Here is a 12,033-nt window from a genome sequence, read left to right as displayed (position 1 = left end):
GGAGTGACTGCTTATAAGTAGGAGGTTTCTCTTCGGGTGACGGAAATGTTCTAAAACTGATTGTGGTGATGACTGTAGAGCTCTGAATACCCTAAAAACCATTCAGTTGTACACTTTACATGGATGAACTATATGCTATATGAACTATATTTTAATAAAACTATTACAGATCTACCATTGTATATTCTCATGGATGTTCAAACAAACAAAAAAAAAAAAGCAGAGGGTTTTATTGCAGTCATAAGCAGCCATTTGAAGGCTAAGTCAGCACAGTAAGAATTTGGGTTCGGAACTTTGTGGAACAAGACTGAAGCCACAGCTGCACCACTGGTCAGCTGCGCATACTTGGGCAAACTGCTTACTGAACCTAGCTGACCCTCGGAGCAACTGAGCGCTAACATGAGGACAACATCTACCTTGCAGGGTAAGAAATGACATGTCCTCTGTGTAAGCACTCCATATCGCTACAACTTCCTAAATACTGTTATATGAAGAACGTTATCCAGAAAAGCTTACATCAACCTTCTTTACTATTATCCAGAGGAACAAAACAGAACATTCTAATTGAATTTCTTCAATCCTGCATGTCAAGACCTACATCTCATTCAGCTTCACATGTCCACCTTATCCTTTATCATTAGCCAAGTTACACTCAAAAATCTATTTTACAAAAATATGTATTTGAATATACAAGAATCTGTAATGGTACTATAAAGTGTTAATTACCTATAAGCAATCCTATTATCAACAGACAGAATAGGAAGGAATGGTTGGTTCTGTTTTTTGTTTTTTTTTTTTAAATACATGCATGAGATTTTAGTCTGGTTTACTTTAATTAGCAACTACATATTTCAAAAAAGCTGAATGTCTTTAGCTACTTTACCTCTTTCTGAAGTGTGCAATTCATCCCCAAAGAATGAGAGCTGATTTGAATGATTCAAAGTTGACTAACAATTTGTAATTAAACAATTTTTAAATTAACATATCAACTAGTTCCTTTTACTATTTAAAAGCAAAAAATGTGTTTTTTTTTTTTTTACCAGTTCTGCCTCTATTTTAGCACTATAAAAAAAAAAGCACATTTCCAAAACATGCAGGTTTTTAAGCAGTTTCAAAGGTGTTAGCAGAGCACGCCATCCACATGACATGGTTAAGATTCACAACAAAAGAAATGTTGAGCATAACCTTACCATATCATCCGTCAGGGTCCTAATATTTAAATGCTGCAAATGAAAGAAACCAATCATATCAGTAATTTATAACAGCTTTTTTTTAGTTAATAGAACACATTTAAAAATTCTACAGTGCTAAGTTGAACGTAATTAAATTCCTGACAGTCTAATAAAAAATGAATTATACATTGTTTTAATCACCTTCTCAAGATGGACAAAAGGTACTCTGAATGTGTAGTTTCAAACATTTCCCAAGATTTCTTGGGCTTGCAAACCTGATAAACTAGAAACCTGTGCTACAATAAATATATGTTCCCAATTAACAATATTAGTTACCATTGAGTATATGGACTTAGGACACAATGGATATGGAGATTTAAAACGTGGAAAAAAATCTGAACCATAAGACAGTGAAACTTTAAATCTACCATTAGCATGCAGTATAGTAGATAATGAAGTACTTTGCTGGCTTAATTAACTTAAACAATTCTAGTAACGAAGAGAGTACTGGAATGACTATTTGCATCTTTAACATCAGTTTGATTTATCACCAGTGGTGACAGTAGACACTTTTCAATTTCATTGCTAGCTTCTTTGAGAACCCTTTTGCTGATTTCCCTGCTAGACAAACATAAGGCCACTTTAGAAAGTGAATAAATTAGTTTCTTACAAAGTGGTGTTCAAAAGAAAAAGCATTTAAGGGGAAAAAGGCGGCCAGAAATCTAAGTTTTATAAATTCTGGAGTCAGGCAAGATTTTGTATTCAAGGAGCTGGAATCAATTTCCAATGCTCCCTCGTCTTACTCAGTAGCGTTAGACCATTTAAAGGGGCAGAAAAAGGGTCAAGTGCATTCCTAAATAGATCTGATTTTAGAAGTATAAAAGAACATGTGTCAGCATTCATCATGTAACAGCCAGAGTGGCACTAATTTCAACATGGACGGAATGACATTTTTCATGTTTGTATACTGGAATACACCTTTATGCTCATCAATCTATCTCAGTGATGACCCAGATTAAAAAATTGTACAAAGGAAATCACTATCCCAGAGTCTCTTTGACCAAGACATTCCTTCCTCTAGGGCAAGGAATACAGTAACTAGAGGGGCCCAGAATGAGCTTTGTGTATAACCAAAGCTGAATAACTGACCACACTTAACAAGCCACACCACTAGGTTCTAGCCTAAACACTGTTAAATGGGGGAACAAAGAAGGGACAGTACTGAATTAACAGAACTAGTATTTAATTCTGGGCTAGAAGTGGTCTTCAAATTACCTTCAGCCCTTGAAAATAACAAGCACAGAAGTCCTTACGGGTGGGTATACTCCTGGGCAGAATGGTTAAGATTTCTGAATACTTAGGGCCACGGTCTCTTCCCAGAGGCCATTACTAGAATTAAACGCCAGTCGACAGGGCTCTCAAGTTCGCAGAAAAAGTAGAAAGACTGGGTAGAAAGCAGTAGAAAGACCCCTCCTTCTAACTGCCAGCTGTTATGTACCAATTTCCTGCCAACAGATCTCCAGCCCATTCCACGTGGTGAACTCATCTCTATTCTTCGGCCAGAGATACCGCCCCAATCACAATAGGCATCACACCTGAAAGGGGTCGTTCTGCATTCCTCTCACAAGACAAGAGGAATAGAACCAACTACCAAAACAAGGGCATTCTAGGTGGCCTGATGCTTGAAAAGTAAGGCCAAAGACAAAGGATCTGGCTGGAATCCCATTTAGAAAAGTACGCCACAGTAAAAAGAAAACATCTTCTTCAATTAAATAGTCCCAAATACCAGTTTGAGTTGCCTGAGGAAAATGCCATAAAAGCAATGTCGAGAGAATGGAAAAACAATTTTAAAAGCAGCTAGAGCAGAGCCCAAGCAAGATTCATGATTTAAAGACTGCATAAGAGATACAGAAAATACAGTACCAGACAGGAAAAGTTGAGGGGGGGGGTGGTTACAGCATGCAAAATACAAAAGATGTAAATAGCCAGAAACATTTTTTATAACTTTGAAGGCCTAAAGCCGCACAGCCCTTTCAAGTTAGAGTTGGACTCATAATTCAAAATACAACAGTCACCCTTACGTAGAAACAAGACGTAAGTTTTGTTTTTTGTTATTGTTTTGGTCATAACTTCTTTGGATCCTTAAACCAGCTGAGAATTTAGCTTTAGTGGCGCCGGGTGGCTCAGTCAGTTAAGCGTCTGCCTTCAGCTGGGGTCATGACCCCGGGGTCCTGGGATCAAGCCCGGCGTTGGGCTCCCTGCTCCTGTGCTTGTGATTTCTCTTTCAAATAAAATCTTAAAAAAAAAAATCTAGCTTTTAAAAGGACTCCATTTGTTCAATGCTTTGTTTTTTAAAAACTATGTAGGCACATGCATACGCCCAGTTCCTAGCTATATTATAATCTTCTACAAAAAAAGGACATGTGATGAATTATGACAGAATTATAATACAGGGGTAAGAAACTTCCTTCACTTGGATCCTTTTGAGTTTTAACAGTCTGAGAGAAAAGCAAGAAGCCAGTTCCTACTCCTTCTCTGGAAAGCACTTGCCTATCAATTCTCCCCACTACCCACACCACAATCCAGAGAAGCCAGTAGGGCAGGAAATGATGGTAAATTCAAGGACCCACAACAGGACCACAGGTAGTGACCAACAGAGCAAACAGCTGGAAAACCAATCTAAAAATTCTGGTTCCTATATCAAAACAGTGAAGCCAGAATGAGTTTCACTTCAAGATTTAGCTTTCAAAAAAGAAAAATTACATAGCTATTTGTTTACACGCAGGCAGTCTGAGACTACTAAAGGCCCATCAGCATTTAAAAATTTAAGTAGGGGCAATTATTCATGCTTTGACCTAAAAACTGAAATGTCCAATCCCAGTCTACTTCAAACATGACCCAAAGAAAAAATAGACACTTTTTTAAATGTACAGTTTTATCAAGTGGTACCCTTCTGTAGGATGTTTGCAAGCTAATATTAATTCAAGTTTTCTGTGAAGTGGACATTACATCAACATTTAGATCACAGACTTCTGAAAAGTCGAAGGGGTAGGGGGAGAGGAAATGATGGACATAAAACCCTGAAATAATTCTGTGGGGTTTCGGCCTTCTTGTAGTAAATATAAAACTACAAGGGTGACATCCTTAATTAAAAAAAGAACTTTATTATAAAAAGTTACTGCCTTTATACTGCTACTCGAGTTACTGTCTATATGTCTGGTTAGCCAAGACACTTAAAAAATGTAGTTGTTTTATAGCTACCAGCAATGCGCTTTACTCTGGCTTCTGCTTGGGGGAAATAGGAACTGCACCCATCAATCCAGCTCATGAGTAGCATTTGCTGAGACCCACACCAAGGAGGAAATGGAAACGTTCAATGGAAGCAGATACGACCACTTTAAAAATAACCTAATAGCAACTTTTAGGATTATATTTGTATCTCCACACACACGCACAGAAATTGAAAGCATACAGTTTTAGACCTATGAAAACACTCATACCTAAATGTGATTTTGTGACCTTTAGTTACATTATCTGGTCTGTGATTGTATGGGTGTTATTAACGCTTTATGGCAATGGGATAAATCAAACTGGCAGTAATTTCAAAAACAGTTCTGTACACAGAATTGGTAAATGGTTAAGGTGTGGTATTAAAGCACATTAGGGCTCCTTTCCCGAGCCAAAAAACACCTTTCTTCCTGTGTTCCTACGTTGCTCAATTTGCTAATTCTACTTTCTCCCTAAAAAGGAAGGAGCACCTCATATAGATAAGGAACAGTGTTTTCTGCTCATGACAGTTCCTAGGGTGGATGGTCAAGAGGATCATTCCGGAACTGAAAGACAAAAAGTCTTTATAGTTTGTTTTCCTTTTGGATCCTATGTTCTTTTGAAGAATAAAAAGGTAGAAATACAGAACATAGGTCTCTATATTCGCATTTAAGCAAGGCATCAAAACCTTTATTGAAGACTGTACATGCTGTCAAAAAATAGATCTAGAGCTTCAGAGCACTGTAGGAAATGCTGTAAATATCAAGAGGTCCTTCCCCAACCAACTTAGTTTACAAGGAAATAAACAAGACCAGATAAACTATATAATACAAAGCAACATACAAACCGAAGGTCCACATACGCTTTAAAAAGAGATTCTAAGCTATAGCCCAAGACTTTTAGACAATTTTCTTTCATTGGTTAGCACACTGGAACCAGCAGGGAGCAAAGGATCTGTCCATGTCAGTTACATGGCAGTCACCACCAGGTGTCAAGCTAGCAGGTCTAATCACTGTCAAAGCCAAATAACATTTAAAAAATTTTTAGCTGTTGCAATTTAATTTCATCAATTTACATCCTTGAAGTAGGTCATTATGAGCCACTAACGAGGAAAACCTGTAAGATTAAGGTCTCTGAAGGCACCTGACTCAGACCCAAATTTCATCTCAGCCACCTGGTTTCTTTCACCTTGTTTGTGTGCACTAGAACACACCAAGATTTTCTGAGAAAGGACAAGGTCTCAGCTTCTCGAGATTGATTCAGTAGGTCTCAAGTGGGGCTTAGGCACCCACAGTTTCCAGGGGCCCTGAAGGCAATGTAGCCACCAGCCCAGGACCCCACGAGAAACCCTGCTCTGCACTCCACCGCCACCAGCCGTGAAACATCCCCTCAGCCTGCACACATACGAATCTCTTGTTAGGTGGCTCCCTTGAAAACCGGTGTCCCTGAAACAAGCTAAAACGAAGGGTACAGGTAGGAAGTACAAGCCGTTTTCAAAGAAGTGAGAAAGACTGAGCTGGTACAATTGGGACACCAATTAGTATTAAGAGAATTCAACACTCTCAGCAGGGGCGGGGGGGGGTGAATTATTGCATCATTTATTCAAATGCTTAGTCTATCTCTAAAGGTACAATTCCAGCTCATAAGCATAGATTTAGTACTGAAGGATCAAAGCTTGCTCATTAGATCAAACTGGGCCATGACACTATTTGCTTGTCAAAAAAGCCCATAAAGGACTGACACAACAAAGTTACACCCAAAAGGAAGAACGGATCAATCTTTTAATCATAAGATGTGGGTGAGGGTTATGTTAAAGCACTGCTCAGACTTGTTTCCAATTCCAGATTATTCCTTTCCACCAAATACTAACATGTACTTTATCCTAACATTTCTGGTCCACACACCTGTTTGTTTTAATGTCAATGCCAATTGTAAGGATTGCAGGAATGTTAAGGAATATTACTAATCATGACAATAACCACAGCTACAGAGCTAAGGTTCGTTTCCCAGGCAATGACACAGCATACCTAGAAGTGAAACTATTCAAGGGCTCCATATTTAACAGCTCAGAAGTGTCCAAAAATACTGAAGCTTTCATAGCACCAAGCCTAAGAGTAGAGCTGGCTCTTTGATAACGTAAAAAAAAGCTTTTTAAGTTGACTGGCTCTTCATGTGGTCATATTTTTAGCCCCAGGTGGAAACAAGTAAGGGAAGTTAGGGACAGGTGAGAAGGCGTAAAAGCTCTCCACGTTCTTTTAATCTGTTCATTTATTCAAAACCAAACCTTGCCTGCCTCAGAAAGATAAACACCTGGCCATTACCCCAGGCTTCTCTACTCTCACCCACCCCAGAATCCAACCTCCCTTCTCCATAATTCCTTCTTTGGGAAAGGAGAGTCATCGAGAAATATTAGCTTTCAGGAAGAGACATCATTCAAGTATTCATAGAAGTGAAAAAATTAATTTCTAAGAGAACTCAAGGTTTTCAAAAGGATCAAAAGGCAGCAACAGGACTGCTAGAAAACCACCTCTCTAGAAAAACCAATTATCAAATTGTTAACTTGGACCTCTCTCCTAGATGACATCACAGGAGCTGGGCCCCTAACAAGTTTTTATTCTAATAGAACACCAGTTTTTTTCCTTCAATAAACCTCAACGGTGAAGTAAAATTAAAGGGAAAACAGAATGGCTAATTCTAGTAACAGCTTGAATACCTATTTTAATATGTCATCCTCAGCTGTTCCAGTTCTTTCCACCTCTACCACCAGATCAAAAACTCCTCTGCAATGGGTCCAAGGAAAAGCACTTCAAATCTCTAAGCGGCTCTACAAGTAGATTTGGTTCTAGGTCACCAGAATCCAGGACCTTTATAGTCATCTGGAGAAGGCTGAAAAGTATTTAAAGTATTCACGGTAGGAAATGGTCCTAGAGCTTCCAGAATTACCTTGAAGCTTATCTAAACTACTGGGTTATTTCGGAACATGATTCAGTCTCCTAGAGGTCTTGTCCATGACACAAACATAGACCGAATATTCCCAAAGTTAACACAGCACCATGCATCATGCATCATTCTTTATCTGTTCAAGGATTTTTTTTTTTTTTACATTCTAACGTCAACGTAAGGAAATTAAGTTTTGTTGAACCCTTCTAGAGAATGATTTGGTGAAATAATTTCTATGTTCATATTCTTTAACCTAGTAATTCTCCTTCTAGAATTAGAAAATAAAACCAGAGGTTTACACACAAATATTTACTAGTTTCTTAAATAGCTAGAGTTGTAATCAACCTAAAACTTCCCAGAATACGGGAATGATTAAATAACCAATGTCCTGCCATATGGACTATAATGACATAGGAAAATGCTTAAAATTGTTACATGAAAAAAAGTTGCATTTAAAATTGCATGAGATAATTCCAATTCCATTAATACACACTCTTATGGGGAAAAAAAAGACAGGAACTATTAATTTTACATATCCAGATTGTGGGATTTGGAGCAATTATTCCCCCCCATTTTCCTGTATTTTCCCAGTTGTCTAGGCTTATTTTTATGAGAAAAGCTTTTTTACATTACTATGGATAATACTTTCCACACCAAGCAGAAAATATAGATAAGTTCCTTTTCAAATAATGTAGTTAAAATCTAAAAAAACTAATAGTGTAAACAGACTAATAGGCTAGGTTTTTTAATGCATATTTTCAAATGTCAGAATACATTAAGCACATTATTCACTGGTTTTGTAATTCACATATATAAATCAACCCATTTCAAAAAGCTCCTTGGTTTTGTGCATTATTGATGTCACCTGCTAGAGACTTAATTCCAAGGAAAATATACAAATCACTATATCACAAGCACAAATCCTTTTGACACAAATTCAATTTCTGTGGCAATAACATATTGACTTAGCTTTATTTTTCTATTTTATGACACTTATTTATGGCAGAGATAAAAGAAATCTATCATTTTTCTTTATTGTAAATGTAAACGATCTCATGCTATGTTGAGAATGTTAAGGTAAATACCACTCACCTGAGAACTTTTTCATGCAAAGGAGGACACGGTACCAAAATAAAATAGGACTTAGGATTTTAAGCAAAAACCTAATCTCCTAATCTTGCTACTGCACAATCAGGTTGCCAACATGGGCAAAACAGTACATCAAGAACAAAGAGGACTCAGTCCCTGCCCTTAGGAGCCAAAAGCCTCAAGAGCAGCAAGACAATAACCACAATGAGAATCCGTGAAGCCAGCATACATCAGAGGTGTTCAATGGTGACCAGAAGGCAAAGCAAGCTCTCCTTGCTAATTACATCTGCTTAAATACATGCTATTAACAGGCAAACATTATAGCCATGATCGAAGACAAAAGTCAAACTAATCTTCAGCCATGATTCGGATAAAACTTGTAACAGAAAACTTCCTCTTCTGACAGCATAACAGAATCAGAAGGCAGGCACACAGCAAATGTTTATTAAACATTACTAGGTTCTTGACAAGGAGTATACTGGTAAATAAAACAAGGACTCTGTCCTAAAGGAACCTTCCTTCTCTTGGGGAAGTGACGGTAAACACCATAAAGAAGTTACAGAGGATGTTGGAAGGTGACTCCTGTTCTGCTGAAATGAAAAGCAGCGGCAAGGGGAGGGGAGGCTAGAAGGCCAGGCAGGAGCCTCTGCCCCTTGCAATTTGGAGCTGGGGCCAGCAGAGGCCTGAGAGGCGTTGGAGCAGGGCTGAAAGCGGACTAAGGGGGAAGCTGTGTGGACGTGGAGGAAAGAAGCTCGGAGGAAAAACAGCCCCTGGAAAGGAGCAGGTCTAGGGCGCCCAAGGACAAGGGAACCCGTGCAGCTACAGCCAACACGCCAAAGTCAGAAGAAAGGGAGAGGGCCGCAGCAGGTGGGCGCCAGGCCGTGTTAAGGCCAGGGGCTTTTTTTACTCCTCTAACGGAACAGTCACAAATACAAAAAGTACTAAAACACGCTATGAATAATCAACTCAACCAGTAAAACAAGAGTTGAATCCGCACAGGATACCAGACGCCCCGGAGGGCACAAAAGCAATGGGGCAGTTCTCAACCATTTCCTTCAGGGCTCTTTAAAGGGCTTGTTGGCCCACACTGCTGGGTGTTATTTACTAAGTATTAGAAATACTCTCAAAACACTGTAAAGCCCACAAAGGCAGTTTTTGGACCAACTCAGCTAGTTCTATTACATTAACTTTTTTTTTTTTATAGAATTAGGGGATGCAGGGGGTAGTCGAAGGAATAGCCAAGCATGTTTGGAGAAAGGAAAGTTAGAAAGAATTTAATTCCAGCAGTTTAATTACAACCTAATCCCTCAGATCCTACCAGAGTCTGAGCCCCAGCCCTAGGGGGTCCTCCCACAGGGGGTCTACGAACGGCCGAGTTCCCGCAGATATCTGAGGCCCGCCACAGGGTCTGTCTCAGGCAGCATCCCCTCTTTGCCCTTTCCCCTCCGACATTTTTGTAAGCAATTCCCCTGTTAAACTGACCGACCAATGTTTCAATTTCTCGTCTGGGCTCCGGCTGAGACGCTGTCCTGGTGCCTTCCTTCTCCGTACCCGCGCTCCGGCTGTTTCTGTTACCCTGTACGTTCACCTACTCACCTTCAAACACCGCCTGCTTCAGGAAGGTTCTCTAACTTTCCCACAAGCACGCCTCTCCTATGACTCTTATATACTGCCCTGCATTACCCAGCAGGAGGCTAACAGCCTGGGTTCCAGAAGCCAACTCACCTAGATTGGAATCCAGCTCAGATACGGATCAGCTGTGTGACCCCGGACACTTAAACTCTCTGAGCTTCAGTTTCTCCCGGTAGCAGGAGAGTAGGAAGCGTCTGTCCTCATAGGCTTGTCTGGAGCCTTAGTTGAAAAAGCCACATCAAGTCCCCTTCCTTCTAATATCCCCACCAGTATCACGTCGGTTCAGGTGACCATCATTCTCCTCAAGGCCACATCCAACAGTCTCCTCCCCCTGGGCACTGAAATCATCCTCTAATCCACTTAAATCCATTTGTTATTGATGTAAATGTGTGCAGGTCCTTTCCCCAAAGTGGGTGTGGGCTCCTGAGAGCAGGATTTTTGTCATGGTCATTTTGCCAGCAGCTCTAGTTGCTGGGCTTCAGTTATACTGGACCATTCTCTTCACAGCTGCTGAGGCCTCTCACGTGTTGCCATTTTTCTTTGGGCCTGAGAACTCAAGCAGTGGCAGTTTCCCAAGGCCTTGCCCAGAGCCTGGACCTCAGGACAGGGACAGCTAGATGGATGAACGAGATGGGAGGTAAGCAGACATACTGAGTAGGTATTGCACGTATAAACCTGGGGTAAGTGTGGGTCACTCTTCAACATCATCAAGAAATGATGAGCCCACCTCTCTCATCCAAAGCTCTTTGTTTACAATTCCCTTGGTGATCACTGCTTGCAGTTTGTGTTTGTTTTTTGTTGTTGTTTTGTTTTTAATGTGCCAGGGACCTTGTTTCCCTCATCTTTGAATGTCTAGACCTAGTACGGGGAACATTTTAGGTCAGTGGTTTTCAACCTGACCACACATGAGAATCAGCTGAAGAGTTTTTGTTTTCTTTTCTTAACACTCCAAATCAACTGAATCAGAATCCCCAAAGGTAGAGCCTGTCACACATACTTGTGAAGCTCCCGCAGGTGACTCTAATGAACAACCTGGGTTAAAAACCACTAACTTGGACAAACTCTTCTGAACTCAGTCTTCCAGTGCCAACACTATCAATAAGGAATCTCCGAAGACCCACATGTGTCGATATGGTAGATACCTGTTGGCTTCTCGACCTCACGCACAGAACTCTTCTCTATGTCACTGGGGTGGACCCAGAAGGCTTCGTTGTTCTCTGTGAGCCAGGCCTAACCAGACCACAGATGTGAGCAGAGCTCAACCCCTACACCCAAGCAGAGCCAATCAAATCCTCACTCTACCAAAAATCTGGATTTGGAATTCAGAGATGAGAATAAGAATCTGTTCTCGCATGGGTCAAGAGCATGTATGTCTGGAACTGTGAGGCTCTGAGCTTGGCTGTGTGAAGATCAAAGAAACAGAAGCTGTGCTTTGCAGAGATACAAATGCCTAGTGAGAAGCAAAACAAGGCTGGCTGTATGACCCTCCAAAAGAGAGAATGACAGAAGCTGCCAGATCTCAGTTCTTGGTTCCAAATCCTTGGGAGGACCAGCTACATTTACTGTGCTTGACCCAGGAATATACCCCTCTGTATCTTTACAACTGCCCTTTCCAATTTCAAACTAGATATTGTATGGGAGTCTGTTTCTTTAAGCCAAAATAGACTCTGAGACAAAACCCAAGACTCCCCCAGTACCCAGATGAAATAACCTGCCTCATCATGATCACCACCACTTCCTGAGCATCCTTCATAATCACCAATACACCCAACAATCCTATTAATTAGCCATTATCCCCGTCTTAGACATCGGAAAATGAAGTGTCACAGAAGGGATTTGCCACAGTGAAAAGTGGCCAGGCTGGAAATGGACCCTTGGTCACTGTGACTCCAAAACCCAGACTCATTCCCCTTCCCTTCCCTCAGTCCCTGCT

The 12,033-nt window shown here is 40.4% G+C and overlaps 1 protein-coding gene across 3 annotated transcripts in view; it reads right to left on the bottom strand.

The window, feature by feature from the left end:
• Positions 1-12,033, bottom strand: part of DIAPH3 (diaphanous related formin 3) — a 484,666-nt gene that overhangs the window by 456,543 nt on the left and 16,090 nt on the right. For 2 of the 3 annotated variants that reach the window (XM_027591357.2, XM_027591359.2), the window contains exon 2: positions 1,191-1,223. The exons of the other annotated variant lie outside the window; for it this stretch is intronic. In XM_027591357.2, coding sequence (XP_027447158.1) covers positions 1,191-1,223 — 33 coding nt within the window. The remainder of the gene's footprint in view (positions 1-1,190; positions 1,224-12,033) is intronic. 3 annotated transcript variants of the gene reach the window in all.

Source organism: Zalophus californianus, chromosome 3 (assembly GCF_009762305.2).
Source record: "Zalophus californianus isolate mZalCal1 chromosome 3, mZalCal1.pri.v2, whole genome shotgun sequence".
In the NCBI taxonomy this organism is placed as follows: Eukaryota; Metazoa; Chordata; class Mammalia; order Carnivora; family Otariidae; genus Zalophus; species Zalophus californianus.
Note: the sequence above shows the minus strand (reverse complement) of the source record. Positions and strands in the feature narration are given on the sequence as shown.